Source organism: Amphiura filiformis, chromosome 10 (genome assembly GCF_039555335.1).
Source record: "Amphiura filiformis chromosome 10, Afil_fr2py, whole genome shotgun sequence".
Taxonomy (NCBI): Eukaryota; Metazoa; Echinodermata; class Ophiuroidea; order Amphilepidida; family Amphiuridae; genus Amphiura; species Amphiura filiformis.
Window position 1 is genome coordinate 55,458,090 of NC_092637.1, and position 17,156 is coordinate 55,475,245.

Below are 17,156 nucleotides of genomic sequence, written 5' to 3' on the forward strand. Positions count from 1 at the left end.
ACTACAATCTACAAACAGGGGCATAGCAAGTGGGTGGACAGGGTGGACGAAAAAAAAAACCAAAATGAAATAGGGCTGATAAAGGAGCTGTTAAATGGGCCCTGCACTGCTCCTTGTCCACGAACCTCAAGGCTCTTGCTACGCCCCTATCAACAAACTGTACCTTGCTGTTTCTCTCCCTGATATCTTCGATAGTCTCATGTGTAGTCTCTTGACTATCTTTACTAGGTTTACTTTGTTGTTGTAGGTTAACCCAATTGGGTAGGAGTCTAAGGCATTGGTTGATGCCGTCATCCTTGACCCAGCTGGCGCTTACGATTCGTTTGTCTTCTACATCTGGTTGGACCACTCCTGTAAGGGGGATGGAAAAATAGGGACAATGCTTGAGTGATGACTGATGGTAATGGATACAATTAGTGTGCTTATAGTGGAAGCAGATGTACAGAAGAGATGCTAGTTGGTGTTGTCCAAATTTTTGAAAAGCATGGAAAAATCCTGAAAATGCACTTTTCCTTATTTATTGCACAGGGAGGGTGGAAAGTCGCATCTTTGTGTAAGCTACTTCATCTGGTTTGACTACACCTGTAAGGGTGCGAGGAAAATAGGAACAATGGTCTAAGATATATGTAGACAGATGGCAGTGAACACCAACACCTGGTTGGACCTGTAAGGGTGAAGTGAAAATAGAGATATTGGTCTAAGATAGGTTTACTGATATGGTATGGGTATTGGGTAGTGAATACCACTGTTACATGCATTAAGGTTCCCTACCATATAATCCGTCTCGTCATAAGTTGAGAGTATCGCCATTTGTTGTGATGTTGGATTTTACAGAGGCAGATTCGAATCGCGTGCACTAACCAAATCCTGTACGGCGTATACACACGTGTAGAAGGGCGATTTGCCTGTATGCTAACAATGCAACCGTGTAAATGCACTAATTCGAATATGCCACTGCAAAATCAACCTTGGCATTACCCTCAATTTGAGGCGAGACACACTTTAGTGTACCTGAGACCTGTTTTCTATTTGTACATTGTATACCCTTACCGAAATGAAAGCCTTCATTAGGCAGTTATTAGGCAGTCTGTTAAGCAGTTAATACAGGCAGTCACTTAAAGCTGTTGATATATGAAGCTCTATATAGACCTGAAAGCACATAGGCAGTACCTAGACCTGTAAAATGGGCAAAATGAAGCACTATAGGCAGTTCGTAGACCTTCACCTTCAGCTCTAATTTAGGCAGTCAAATGAAGCTCTAATTTAGGCAGTCGTCAACCTCAAAAGAAGCACTAATTTAGGCAGTTGACTGCCTAAAATGAAGCTCTAATTTAGGCAGTCAACAGTCTCTAATGAAGCTCTAATTGAGGCAGTCAAATGAAGCTCTAAATTAGGCAGTTGACTGCCTCAGATGAAGCTCTAATCCAAGCAGTTGCAGGGAATGCCTTTTGAGGAGAGTGAGAGCAATCACTCTAGCTGCTCTCCTTAAATCCGATATAGGAGAGTGATTTTTAGCTCTCCTTAGTTGACCATTTTCTCCTTACATTCTATTGCAAATGCACTATAAAACAGCTCTCCTTGAAGGCTTAATCGGACCTAAAACGTTCTCCTGCAATTCCAAAAGACACTCCTTGCCGTCGTCAACAGCCTCAAATAAAACGGAAGCTTGTGATTTTACAGGAAGATCGCTGGATGTCTCCCGATTTGCTGTGGAAACTCGTTTTCATGAATCGAAGTACTTACTTTCCATTTTGGTTATTAATTATTGGGGAATGTTTGATTGTAGCATGCCCTCAGCTGACAATCAATCGACATGCCATAATTTCTTTCAATGAAGCCTCAAATCTCAGCAGGCAGCCAACAATTAAAGCAATTTGCAGTATTTTTCTGGTCAACATGACATCTTTTCACCATATTTTTGTTCATTTTGACCCATTATTTGAGCCATGGTGTTCGAGAATCTGAAAAGCGGGGGGTAGGGGGGGTTAGGGGTAGGAGCAACAAATTAATTTGATGATGCGTGAGATTTTACTCATTTTCCAGCGTTTTGCATGAGATTTACTACCTAGGAGTGAGATTATACTACCCTGGCGTGAGACCATGAGAAAGTGACCCAATGCGTGAGACTCACGGCCAATGCGTGTGTGCACCGCGTGCGAAACCAGGAGTTGAGTGCTTACAAACACAGGAATTTGAGGAGGTTAGACCCAAAAAGCAGTAATTTGAGGAGCTTCTCAAAGTGGAGAACTCCAGGGTTAGGACGTCTTTTTCCGGCATTTCCTTCAATTCGAGAGATCCATAATTGTATTTGTGCTAAGTTCTCCTCACACACCTCCTCACATTCCTGTGAAAACTCCTCGTTTTGTATGTAAAGTGTGCACAGTTTAATACACTTCACACACTATGCTTTTCTGTCTCCTCGTTTAGACTGCGCTACGAGTATAGGTGTGAGAGTTGACAGCCCTGTTCCTGATTAAACACTAAATGATTTTGAGTTCCAAGCATAAATTGTACAACTGCTTTGAAAATGAAGTTATACATAAATTGCAGGTTGCGAATTACGAGTAGGCCTACGTCCTTTGATTTGAAATCATCTGAAGCGACCACTGTAAAATGTCACAATTTTACAAATTTGATTTTTTATTAAAAAAACCAGCAAGTCTTATTTTTCCGTGCAAAAAAAAGTATGAAGAAAAATATTTTAAAATAAAATGGAATAGTCAGTTATTTCTTCCATAAACATGATCAATGTCTAAGCATTGCATCGCCGACCCCCACCCTTGCACATCCACCATAAAGACAGCCCTGTATTCTATATGGGTTAGAATTTTCGATATTTGACTTCATCCAAATTTTGGGTTGTTCCCTAATGTGATCTGTCGTTTGTTGTGGCTCTGTGCATGTGCTTTAGCTGGCCAGCTTCCACGAAATTGTATATGTTAGGTGAAACTTCTTAACCACATGTGACGCGGATGAATATGAATAGTGTGATTAGTAAATAATTTTGTATATCAGATCTGAAACATTTCACGATGTTGCATTTAATATTTACAAATTTACAATTTACAAATAAAGATACTCACTGAATATTTCACACATAAAATTTAATAAAGAAATCCTCTAAATAATATACTATATACTTGGAACTATATTATGTTATGGAATTCAATTTACTCAGTGATTTGACTCAGCGAGCCAGGTTAACCTTGCCTCCAGAACATCTGGAATGTGTTGACACGCAAGAGGACAAACATCAGCAGGTGTCGAGTACTGGCCAGGAATATGAGATTAAATTATGATATCCTATTTCGGAAACTGAAACCAGTGGAGCAAGATTTATTGCCCTCGCTTCTTTCTAATCGAGGGTAATTTTGCCCAAGTTGTTTAAGGAGCCGTTTGCGAGATAGGCCTATCATAAAAGAACAACACAAATCAACCCTCTATGTGCATCTATTAAGCATGTGAAATCCAAAAACCACCCAAGTCCAGGATTTGGGTGGTTTTTGCACACATTGAAATATAGTGCCCTCAAAAACAGGGCAAAATGGCTGAAGTGCTAAATTGATGTGATAGCAACAGTGATGACGAAATAAGTGGGAAAAAACGCAGAAATGAAGCTGAATGGGGACAGAACAAAAAAAAAAAAAAAGACTGAGAGCAAAGGGTAAAGAATGCACTATGTGATTCAAAAAACCACCCAAGCATACAAAATGACCCCACAAAGTCCCCGAAATGCTAATTGCCATACCTAATACAATTTAACCCACTCATTTGCATGTAAAACTGCCCTATTTATACCAGGTAATTCTAACTGAAGAAATTAAAATGATACACATTTTTTTTTTAGTTTTCTCAAAATCACTTTCAATGGACTTGAGTGGGTTTTGTATTCATGTATTCAAATGTGTCTGATGATACTTTGTTTATATACAAAAATAAAGAAATACTTCAGGGCAAAAAAAAAAAAAAGCATGAGCTATCTTGTCAAGAATGATAAAAGGAACATGAAAAAAATATAAGAGAGCATGACCCCACTAAAAAAAAAGAAAAGTAAATTTTCCTTTCAAACTCCTTAACTCCCTCATCAATTCATAAAAATCCTCCAGATGAGAACCAAAAAAAAAAAAAAAAATCAGGGTCGTAATTTTTTTTTTGAATGATGGTTTTTACAGATTTGTTCAAGAAATCAATGTTTTTCACTTAAAATTAATATTTCATTGAAAGACAAGTTTATCTTAAATTGATTATTTAACATGTCTAATAAGTATCCAGAAGTCAAAATTGACAAATGTCCCCTAATTGATGAAGCATTATTTAATATTTGAGGGGATTTTTAAAAACTGAAGGTTTATATAAAAAAAAAAGAAGAAAAAAAGAAAAGAAATCTGACCAACCGACCCAACTTTCCCATCCCACTTGAGGGCAACACAACAATATTTTTTTGCCTTAATGTTATGTGGCCTTTTTAAATGTGCAGTACATGTACACGATAATATTAGGCCAAATAAAAAAATAAACATGTTTCACGTCCCCTCCTGCTTCCTTTTTTGAGGTTTCTTCAAATATATTTTTATTTTTTGAAATTCAGTTATAACTTTTCAAAAAATATGTCTAGGAAGTAGAGATGCTTGCTATAGCCTTGCTAATATACAAGAAACATTTTTGGAAGGTTTTGAGATAATTAGAGGAGGCTTACCTCTCAGAACAACAAATAAAGAGAGGCCTCCTCCTTTTTCCAGGCATTATTGTGTCCGCTAAAACAGCTTTAATTCCGGGTGTTTACACAGATTTTGCGATAAAAAATAAAAAGCCCCCTCCTCCTCTTTTTTCTCTCTAAAACCGGACGTGAAACATGTTTTTATTTTATTTGGCCTTATGTGGCCTTATTGAATGTGTGTGCAGTACATGTACCTCACATAGATGTGAGATATACTCCCCATGCCACAGACGCCATTTCCATTTCGAGTGCAACTAACATACATTGTATATAGCGTGCTACAAAAACAATCTGTCTACCACACCAAGGACATTATCAGGTGGGTACACCCTGGACCAAATAAAGCACATTAGAAATGTACTTTATCTGTACTTTATGGGTACTTTAATTATACTTTCTGGGTAATAAGTACATAAAAAGTGTACTTTAAATTGTGCTTATTTTTCATATCCTGGAAAAACTGTTTACCGGTACTTTAAAGGTACTTTAAATGTGCTTATATGACTTTAATTATACTTTATGAATATTTTGATAAGTATGTGAAATTTTTTATGCTTTAACTATACTTTATTTTGACTTAGTTTTTTTCCCAGTGTCAGTGAGAATACTTTAATTTTACATGTACTTATTTTGGACTTAACCAAATTTTTCACATCAGCGTGTACTTTAAAAATGCTTCATCAGTACTTTATTTATACTTTCCCCGTGGTATTGTCAGCAATATAAGAGTACTTAAATTGTGCTTTTCAATGTACTTTAAAATTTTAAATGTACTTTAAAGGAGTATTTTGTGATCCTAGCACCCTCTTTTTATGACATTTTTTAGTAGGTATCCACGCAAAAAGCTTATTTCCAAAATTTCAGATGATTCCGATTTTGCGTTTGCGAGTTATGCATGATTATGTGTATTACACTGCTCCATAGGCCACTGCGTGTAATTTCGTTCTGGTATACCAGAACGTAATTCAAATTTTACGATATTTTTGCTAAACAAATTAATCTGCAAGAAATTTTTTTGTACCTAAACATTATGTAGCCAGAGCTTTCCTGTGGTTTAAAAATCTCAACTTTTTTTGAGAAAAGTGGGGATGAGGCTGTGGATCACGATATACCCCTTTAATGAGGTCATGTGATGTTTACATGTACGAGTCACATGACTGCATTCTTCTAGATTTGAAAAATACCAACGGCAATCTTGTGCTAAGGTTGCAAGTATAAAACTGTTCATATTTATATATAAAAATTTGATGTGATGTGCTGAAATCCGGGGGGTGATGTGTATGTAGGGCTGTTAAGACCCCCTTTCACCATCACTGTCACCCAAAGACCCCATTACCAGCACATGCTCTTGTCACCTAAAGACCCCATATTTTTCCTTTAGATCTGTCATGCCTAGACCCTAATATTTCCATCTGAACAGCAACGAGTCGTCTATCACTGATTTTCGAGGCTTCTTTTGGCTCTCATCCAAAGACCACATTAAAAAAAAAAGTCATATTCTCACCCAATGCCCCCCCCAATTTAGATCCAAACAGTCCCTCTCTCACCCAATGACCCAATATTTTGTAAATTTTTGCTCTCATTGAATGCCAAAAATCATGCTCTCAGGTTTGCAATGACCCCATATTTTTTGTATTTTGCTCTCACCGGATGCCCCTTACTGGCCAGCCCTACACCTATATCTATTTCATATTGAAGTGCCACCCCGGGGCTGAAATGTAACCGTTTGGATACAATTTTTTTCTTTAAAACAATATAATGTAAAATTAGCATAGTAAGCAAAGAAAGATTAGGAAATATAAAGCATATTTATTGCAGTGAGAGAGGTGTAAAATCATACTGCATGGGATGAAAGAGGGTTGGTTTCAAATAAAAAGGAATAAAGATCTTACCATTTAGGTTACTATTGCTAGGAAATCATGTTATGGAGGGAGCAGAATTATTTTATTTAGAATATAGGTTTGCATTTAATTCTTAAGGATTGTTTTCCAAGTGGACATATTATGATACAACTGTCGGTTGTAATACTTGACAATATTGCATGCCTGGTTATTGATTTAATGGAAAGTTGCTGCGGATATCAGGTTTTAAGAGCATTTTGAACTTGTTTAACATGCTTAAGCGACACAAAAGTCACGGTGTAGGCCTATTGGGTGTTTTTATTAACCCTATAATTTTGTATTTCAAACAAAGATGACAAGCCTATACGCATGGGATTTTAAGGCTTTTTGTAAAGGTAAATGTTTTAAATAACACTTACAACAAATGTCAACTACCGCGCTAGGTTTTTCCAGGGATAAGAGACCATCCCTAATTTTTGTTGTTTTTTGATAAAACATGTTTATCAATGAAATTCCTGGTTCCTTGATTGACAAAGCCGCTTTTTGGATCAATGCCGCATCAAATCATGTCGCTCTTCACCTGGATCATAGGCCTACTCTGCGATCGTAATAGCGTCATCTCTTCAAAAGCGTTTTTAGAAGACATAAAGGCATTTTTATAATTTCGTATTTCAAGCGTTAATTCCTACTTTACTTGCATTCAATGCATATTAGTAAACAGTAATAAAATCAAAATCAAAACCAAGCAAGTTGTGTTTTTATTTCTAAGCTGGGCAAACTTTTAAGCAAAACAGTTGCGAAGTAAATCTAGCAAGACCGAAATTAGAAGCTTTTTGCAAAGTCAAGCCAAATAAGGGGCCCCGCCGTAGCGGGCACCCCAAAAATGACTTAATGGACTTACAAATACAGGCTTGGTAACGTATGCTTGCATGTGAACTATTGTGTTACAAATACTTTGATAAGCTCCATAAATGTGGTAAGCTTATAATTATAACCTTACTGGTGTATGATGTACTCTTTCTTTTGGGCATGGTATAGAACCTCATTAACACAAATTAAAATTGTCAGGGCTCAGATTTTAGTGTACACGTACATGATTTTATGTTATCAGGTCTTAATATAATGTATAAAATATTTAGGGGGCTTGAATATTGACGTGTTATCAGGGATTTCAATTTGTGTTAATAGATTTCATATTGTTTCCACTCTACATAAATATATCATAGCTAGGGGTACAAACATAATTGCATTTTACTTTTATAATTTCTGCTAATTTATTGGCAGTCACATATTAAGGTTTGGGGTTCAGCCCCTACAGTAGCATTTGTTTGCTCTTGAGTTATTTGCAGTGGCGTCGGTAGATTTTCAACATGGGGTATATATGACAAAACCAAATTTTGTTAATGACCTGTTCTAGGGGGTGACTCCACAGGTTCCCCCTCTGAGCGAAATTGTTTAAAAATCCCATTGCAGATAATGGCCGGTACTTAAATGTCGCACATTGGAATGTTGTTTAGAGAGCATATTTAAAGTACAGTGCTTTAAATATACTTGTTTTGGTCCAGGGCATAGTGAGGGATCAGCCCTTGTGAGTTTTTCCCCTTTAAATGCTAAACCATGAAAAAAAAAATGACAAAGAGTATTTTAGTTTAGTGCCTGTATGCTATGACCTATTTGAACTGTGACTGTCTGTATGTGCTGAGGGTTATGAAACTATAATAATAGACAGTGAATGGTGTGTAGCACACCGGGGTACCACACTATAAAGCATGGGTTTGAATCAGTATTGCATGATATTTTATAGAGCAGACTGGTAGGGAATAATGGAGTGAAGAAATCCTAAGGTATTAGACCTGGGATTGACAACACATCATTGGTATACATATATGATGACCATATGGAGAAATACATTTGTGCATAGTTTTATGAATATTATTATTAATTAGCTAATTAGCTGGACAACCGAGAAACGTCAAAAAATGTAGAGCAAGAACTAAACATACGAAGCTCATTAAGGTATCAAATTAAGGCTCTCAACAGCGCTCTCAACGAGATCTGTGCATTGAGCCTATTTATACAGACTTAGGGGGGAGGGGGGGGGTAAGGCTATCAACTGTGTCCAAGAATCATGCCATGTGAAATTTTCATCATGGACAACTTTCGTATGGCAGACATTTCACACTGAAGTATATGCAGTAAACATTTTCAAAAGTAGTTGCAATGCACAGATTAAGGGATTTTTTTTTTCAGATTTAGTATGACCTAAAGGTCATGTTTATTGATATCGACCTAACAAATAGGTATAATCAATACAAATACAGCACAGGTACATATAAAATATAAAAGCAACTTACAACTAGCATATCACATATTTTACAGAATATTTGAATGCATTGTCAAAGCAGGAACAATATAGTCAGAAATGACTTTTAATGTATCATAGTCTTTAGCACCCATTTAGTAGGGTACAGAATGGAGGTCCCGTTCTCGGTGTGAGTACAAGAAGTTTTGAAGGTGTTTTTTATAGATTTTAGGGGCGCTGAATAAAATGGGAGGGTCTGCACCATCGAAAAGTGTGGGGAACTCTCGCTAGAGGGCGTTTTTCAAAATGGCCGCCAAAATCCCTTAAAATCACCATAACTTGGTCAGAGAAGCACCCAGCAGCACGATTCTGATGTCTATAATCGTGTTTTTAGGGTCAAGGAATCCAATAGAGTCATTTACAACAGCCTAGGACCTATCATTCCAAGATGGCTGCCAAAATTTCAAAATGGCCGCCAGTGAACATTAACTTGGCTATATCTCGGGTGCAGAAAGTCCTAGAAGTATGATTCTGGTGTCTATACCCATGTTTACAGGGTCTAGAAATCCATTAGAATAATCTAAAACAGTACAGAACCTTAAAATCCAAAGATGGCCGCCAAAATTTAAAAATAACCACCACTAAAATGCAGAATTTTGCCTATATCTTATCTTATCTGTGGTTTAGATGCCCCTATCCGGGGTTTACGATCCTTACCTGGGGCTAAGCTGCCTTAATCTTAGCATAACGCAGTCTAAACCCCAGATAAGGTATCTAAACCCCAGATAAGGCGCCGTAAACCAGAATAAGGGACGGAGACCCCAGATAAAGCAGGACAAACCCCAAACAAGGTGCCTTAACCCTAAATAAGGAACATAAACCACAGATAAGGCATCTAAACCCCATGTAAGGTTGCCTTAACTCTAGATAAGGGTCGTAAACCCCAGATAAGGTATCTAAACCCCAGATAAGAGACGTAAACCCCAGATAAGGCAGTCTAAACCCCAGATAAGGCGCCTTAACCCCAGATAAGGAACGTAAACACCAGATAAGGTATCTAAATCTCAGATAAGGTGCCTTAACTTCGGATGAGGGACGTAAACCTAGGATAACACAGTCTAAACCCCAGATAAGGCATTTATACCCAATATAAGGTGCCTTAACCCCAAATAAGGGATGTTAACCCTAGATAAGGCAGTCTAAATCCTAGATCCATTCTTTAGGCATATAAACCCAGATAAGGCACCTTAACCCTCGATAAGGGATGTAAACCCCAGATAAGGCAGTCTAAACTCCAGATAAGGCACCTTAACCCCAGATAAGGGATGTAAATATAGGATAATGCAGTCTAAACTCCAAATAAGCTGCCTTAACCCCTGATAAGGGACGTTAACTGAGGATAACACTGTGTAAACCCCAGATAAGGCATCTAAACCCCAGATAAGGCACCGTAACCCCAGATAAGGGACGTAAGCTCCAGATAAGGCAGTTTAAACCACAAATAGGGCACCATCCTAGATAAGGAACGCAAACCCCAGATACACACCTTTGTTTCAGATGGACATTTTATTGTGAAAGGGCCTATTATGTCATTGTACAAGCAATACAATAAAAAAAATTCCACATAGCCCCCGAATGAAAGGTATTTTATTATCTTTGTAATCACTCAAAAAGCATTGTGTGTCAATTTTACATCCGAACTAGAGGCTATTCAATTTTTATGGGCCTTTTTATTTTACATGTAAAGTCTATGGGGATGACGATTAGAAATGGACGGCAATATTGAAAAACCCTCATTTTGGGCCATTTTGGACACTAAAATGACAATAAAAAAAGAATAGCACCTAGTTTGGATGTAAAATGCACACACAATGCTACCTGAGTGAGTACAAACATAATTAAATACATTTCATTCGGGGGCTATAGTAAAAACCAAAAATGTCCTATACCTTAATGGTTATGGAACAAAGGTGTACAGCATCTAAACCCCAGATAAGGCATCTAAACCCCAGATAAGGTGCCTTAAGCCCAGAAAAGAGACGTAAACCCCCGATAAGGCAGTCTAAACCACAGATAAGGCACCTAAACCCCATCTCAGAGGATGATTTAAGGAAGCCCAATCATGCACTGCAAACGTGTTATCACCAGAGTTTCAACTGCCACTTTACTTTTCAAATCCCATTGAATTCTGTGCAAAAGATGTTGTTTAAGAATTGTGCGTGTGTCATTATTACTTAGTCGATTTCAGATCTAAAGTGATGTATGCATGAAGGATAATTCACACCTTCTGTAGGTAACATAAAATGTGAAATCGACCAGCATTGTGAATGCGTTTTTATTGTAAATATATCAGTCCAAATTCAAATTTAACCATGTTCGTCAATGCAATGTGCCCGCAGTGGTGTCATATTCACTCACACAGCTGTGCTAACCGCAAGGCAACACAGTGGCGTGGTGGGAAGTGCTTAAATCATCCTCTGACCCCATCTAAACAATCTAAACCTCAGATAAGGCATCTAAACGCCAGATAAGGCCCCTTAACCCCAGATAAGAGATGTAAACCCCCAGATTACGTCCCTTATCTAGGGATAAGGCACCTTACCCAGGGTTTAGATGCCTTATCTGGGGTTTACGCTCCTTATCTGAGGGAAGATGCCTTTTCTGGTTGTTAACTTGTTAGACTGCCTTATCTGGGCTTACGTCCCCTTGCTGGGGGTTAAGGTGCCTTGTGTGGGGTTCAGATGCCTTGTCTGGGGTTTAGACTGCGTTATCCTTAGTTTACGTCCCTTATTTGAGGTTAAGGCACCTTATCTGATGTTAGACTGCCTAATCTGGGGTTTACATTCCTTATCTGCGGTTAAGGCGCCTTATCTTGGGCTTAGATTGTGTTATCATATGTTTACGTCCCTTATCTGGGGTTACGGCGCCTTACCTGGGGGTTTAGACTGCGTTATCTCCAGTTAATGTCCCTTATCTGGGCTTAAGGCACCTTATCTAGGGTTTAGACTGCATTATCCTAGATTCACGTCCCTTATCTGGGGTTAGGGCGCCTTATCTGGGGTTTAGACTGCATTATCCTAGATTCACGTCCCTTATCTGGGGTTGGGGCGCCTTATCTTGGGGTACACTGCATTATCCTAGATTCATGTCCCTTATCTGGGGTTAGGGTGCCTTATCTGGGGTTTAGACTGCATTATCCTAGATTCACGTCCCTCATCTGGGGTTAGGGCGCCTTATCTGGGGTTTAGACTGCATTATCCTAGATTCACATCCCTTATCTGGGGTTAGGGCGCCTTATCAGGGGTTTAGACTGCATTATCCTAGGTTCACGTCCCTTATCTTGGTTTAGTTGCCTTATCTGGGATTTAGACTGCCTTATTTGAGTTTAAACTGCCTTATCTGGAGCTTACGTCCCATATCTGGGGTTTAGATGCCTTATCTAGGGTTTAGACTGTGTTATCCTAGGTTTAGGGCGCCTTATCTGGGATTTAGATGCCTTATCTGGTTTTACGTTCCTTATCTGGGGTTAAGGCGCCTTATCTGGGGTTTAGACTGCCTTATCTGGGGTATACGTCTCTTATCTGGGGGTTAAGTCTCTTATCTAGGGTTTAGATGCCTTATCTGGGGTTTACGACCCTTATCTAGAGTTAAGGCACCTTATGAGGGGTTTAGATGCCTTATCTGTGGTTTATGTTCCTTATTTAAGGTTAAGGCACCTTATTTGGGGTTTGGCCTGCTTTATCTGGGGTCTCGTCCCTTAATCTGGGGTTACTGGCGTCTTATCTGGGGTTTAGATACCTTATCTGGGGTTTAGACTGTGTTATGCTAAGGTTAAGGCATCTTAGCCCCAGATAAGTATCGTAAACCCCACGATAAGGCCGTCTAAACCACAGATAAGATAAGATATGTGACCCGGCAGCACAAACAAGCCGTAAATTCCCTAAATTGTATTCTGAGTTATGGTGTAAAATGTGTACGAAGGTCGTATTCATCGGTCACTTAAGCTGGCGCGACATCTGTCTTATTTGGATAGTCACAATTACACCAATCAATAATCCTATTATTGAAGTGGATAATAAGCTTCTACCTTAGATGGCTATAGAACTTTTAATAGCTCTGGTCTTTGTTTGCTTTTGCTAAATCCTTTTCAAGTGGTGGGTTATTTGTATAGGTATGCATAACCAACAATTAACAATGAGAGAACCTTCTTAAACCTCGTTGACTTGGGGATGATTTGAAATGACCGCCAATTAAGACTGTTGGATATTTATTGCCAGCAATGTGGAAAAAGAGACACACATAGAAACCACAAAAGCTATAATTTTGTTTGAAGGAGCAAAGTTTAACTAACCATAACTCCGCTTCTGGGTATCGTTTGAAGTCAAATGATATACCATTTTTAAGTTTATGATGTTTATTTTTTAAACACGAAATAAAACAAAATTGACCGGGGAGGAATTTACGGCTCATTCGCCGTGGGCGGTCACATATAGGCAAAATTCTGCATTTTAGTGGCGGTTATTTTTCAATTTTGACGGCCATCTTGGGATTTTAAGGTCCTGTGTTGTTCTAGATTATTCTAATGGATTTCTAGACCCTGTAAACATGGGTATAGACACCAGAATCATACTTCTAAGACTTTCTGCACCCGAGATATAGCCAAATTAATTTTCACTGGTGGCCATTTTGAAATTTTGGCAGCCATCTTGGAATGATAGGTCCTAGGCTGTTGTAAATGACTCTATTGGATTCCTTGACCCTAAAAACATGGGTATAGACATCAGAATCGTGCTGCTGGGTGCTTCTCTGACCAAGTTATGGTGATTTTAAGGGATTTTGACGGCCATTTTGAAAAACGCCCTCTAGCGAGAGTTCCCCACATTTTTTGATGGTGCAGACCCCTCCCATTTTATTCAGCGTCCTAAAATCTATAAAAAAAAACACCTTCAAAACTTCTTGTACTCACACCGAGAACGGGACCTCCATTCCCGGGGGGGGGGCACTCACATTTTTTTTGGGTAGGGGTGTGCCACCGCCAGTTTCGAACTCGAGGTCTAGGGAACTGATCGCCCGTCAAATAGGGAGGGTCTAGGGAACTGATTTGCCAGTCAAAAAAGGGGGTCTTGGGAACTGATCAGCCGCCAATGGGAGTCTCGAGAACTGATCCAGGGTAATTTTCAATTTTTTTTGTTGCATTTTTGCCACAGATTTTCGAAAAAAAATCGATTTCAATTCTTGTCAAAAATTGTGCATCGAATTAAGTATATCGGGATGAAAAATAAATTAAATGTATCTCAACATCTGGACCTGGATCATTCCAAGCAGAATGTCTGCATCACACTTGAATCCAGATTAGGGACCGATCGTTATTTACGGCAGGGTGGGGGATGGGCGTTTTGGAAAAAAATATCAACAAAAATTTTCGCGTTCCCCCCTCGCGTCCGCTCAAAATTTCCGCGTTCCCCCTTGTTTTCCCAATTTCTCCATTTAAAACTTCACAATCCCCCCTCCTGGTTCAACTAAAAATTTCAGGTTTCCCCTCTCAAGACTAAAAAAAAAATTGTGTTCCCCCTAAATTTTCCCATTACCCCCTGCCATAAATAACGATCGCTCCCTTATAGTAGGGAGCCTACAGGGATCTATTCTATACGATTTTTGGGTGGATCATCTAGAAAGGATAAAATTCAAATTGAGAAAATATTCTAGGTATGACTTGTACTTACCAGAACACGATTATGTCAGAAATTATTTTGTTCTGGGTCTGATTATTCGGACTATTAAACTTGTAGGCCTACTATAACATCCAGATCATACGCAAATGACAAATAGCCTAAATTCCCTGTACTGGCCTACTTTCTCACCTACTGAATAATTATTATTGTAGCAGCAGTACTACAAGCAAATCTGAGATTGCCGCAAAGAAAAACATTATAATTAATAGTTTTATGTGAATGGATCGAGTCATAAATGTCAAGTGTGTAGAATTCGGCAGTCTTTCCACCAGGCCGATAGATCGAAAATCACTTCTAAATTCACTATTCGGGCCAGCCAATGAAGTGTACATATTTGAGGTTCTATAGTCATAATATTTACTTCCAGTTTTATTCCCAATGATGGTCTCAATTCATCAAAATGTTCATGTCACCATCAGCCGAAAAGTCCGATGATTTTCAATGTCATGGCCACACACACACCCCAGCTCGCTCAAGTTTCGAGTGATGTTTACATTTTGAAAACAATCACAAAACTGGCCCAGTGTTGCCTAAAAAGAAGCCCAAAATTCACCTTATTCCTTACAATGTGTTAAATGGGGAAGAAAATGATGGAAAATCCCCATTGAAGGAAGCTTTTGGGCTTGCAAAAGTAGCTTTTGGGCCGATATTTTGGGCTTGTAAACGTAGCGCGGAAAACATGCCAATCTATTGTCAATGAGAGCGGAGATGATGAATTCTGTGAGTCTAGCGAACGGCTAGAAAAAAAATTGAGTCATCAGAGCGGCAATCAATGAATTCAGGGGGTCTAGGGAACGACAAGAAAAAAAAAAAAAGGGGGTCGTCGCCATGGCACATACCAGTATAGCTGGCAAATGTGAGTGCCCCCCCGGGCCTCCATTCTGTACCCTACTAATTATTTGAATAAAGTAATCTCTATCAGAGCAATTATCTGTATCATACACAGCATTCATAGAACATAAAAGTTCCTCCCGTAGATTGGAATAAGCTTTGCACTTCATAATAAAGTGAAATTCGTCTTCTGTTTCATGAAGATCACAAACAACACAGAGCCTTCTTTCTGGTGGAATTTTTGGGTAAGAATATCTACCTTTTTCTATCATTAATGTATATGCACTAATACGAATTTTGCAAAAAGCAGACTTTTGAGAATGATTTAGCAAATGAACATAATTTTCTTGTCCAAAAGATGATTTAAAAAGACAATAAGTACGGAGCTTCTTTTGCTTTATCGAAACATGAGAATACCATTGTTGATCATAAATAAGGTTTAGACTGTTATTAACTAAATGAATGATAGATGATTTGGAAAGGATGTTTGGTTTATTCCATATCTCATCTTTACCAATTAAATGACAAATATTTTTAATACCCTTTGACCAAGTAAACAAATTAGTGCAATTAAGAGAGATGGATTACCTAAGAAACAATCTTGATTAAGTTTCCACCAATATTTTTAAGAAAGTGCAAGAATATAAATCAATAACGGATAGCTTCCTAACTCAGCTCTAACAGCATTATTAGAAGCTTTACGGTTAACTCCAAGTATAAGTTTACAAACTTTAACATGAGTATTTTCACTACTTGGTTTTCGCAAATATCAATAAAATTACCATCTTTGATGTTTTTTTTAAAATAAAGGTGCCCAAATTTCACAGCCATATGTTAAAATCGGCTTGATAAGCGACAAGCGTTGAAAATAGTTTCAAACTACATTTACATTCAGCAATTAAATAAATTCTCCCTTATCTTAAAAAACACCTTATTAGCTTTATCTTTAAGTACATTAATCGCATTTGTAAAGGAACCTGATGGCGTAAAAAGAACTCCTAGATAACTATAATTATTGCAAACTTGAACTTGATTATTATCATACAAAAAATTAAAATTATTACAAACACGATCACCTTTGTTAAAAATCATAACTTTAGTTTTAGCATTGTTAACACATAATTTCCATTGTTGGTCGAAGCAACCTAAAAATCAATTTTCATTATCTAGATCAATATATTATTAAAAATTAACACCTTGATGTTTTGCAAAAGTTATTTCTACAAATCGTATACTTTGCAAACTTGCTTAATTTATTGTTGTTAATGAGTTATGTACGTTTTACAAAAGTGTTGTTGTTTCAGCCCTCTTTACAACGTAACTCAAGAACCGCAGCACTTATAAAAGTATATCTGTGATATTTTAATTCTTCTACACGCGCTATGAATTGAGCAATGCAGTTTTTGCCAAAGCTCACTAACATTAAGTAAGATGCTGTGAACTACCAAATCACAACAGTTTAAAATACTTAATAACCTTAAGGGCTGGGGTATGAACGTTTGGACAGTATTTATTTTGGGACATTAGAGCACATCAGACTTGGCTGGGCACAATTACGTGGCTAATGGTGACTGTACAGGTCTACCAAGTCTCATGCCCATCCAACAGTTTGTACTCATTTGACCTCAGATGACCCCTGAGTGACCCTAAAATGACCTTCCAAAATTTTTGCCCTAAATGTTGACTGTACCCATCAAGTTTCATGCCCATTTGACAGTTTTAGTAATTTGACC

At 38.0% G+C, this 17,156-nt stretch overlaps 1 protein-coding gene across 1 annotated transcript in view; it reads right to left on the bottom strand.

The window, feature by feature from the left end:
* LOC140163041 (exocyst complex component 4-like) overlaps nucleotides 1-17,156 on the bottom strand; it is a 97,446-nt gene that overhangs the window by 13,839 nt on the left and 66,451 nt on the right. Inside the window, 1 exon segment of the mRNA XM_072186385.1 lies at nucleotides 164-351. Within this exon segment, the coding sequence (XP_072042486.1) occupies nucleotides 164-351 (188 nt within the window).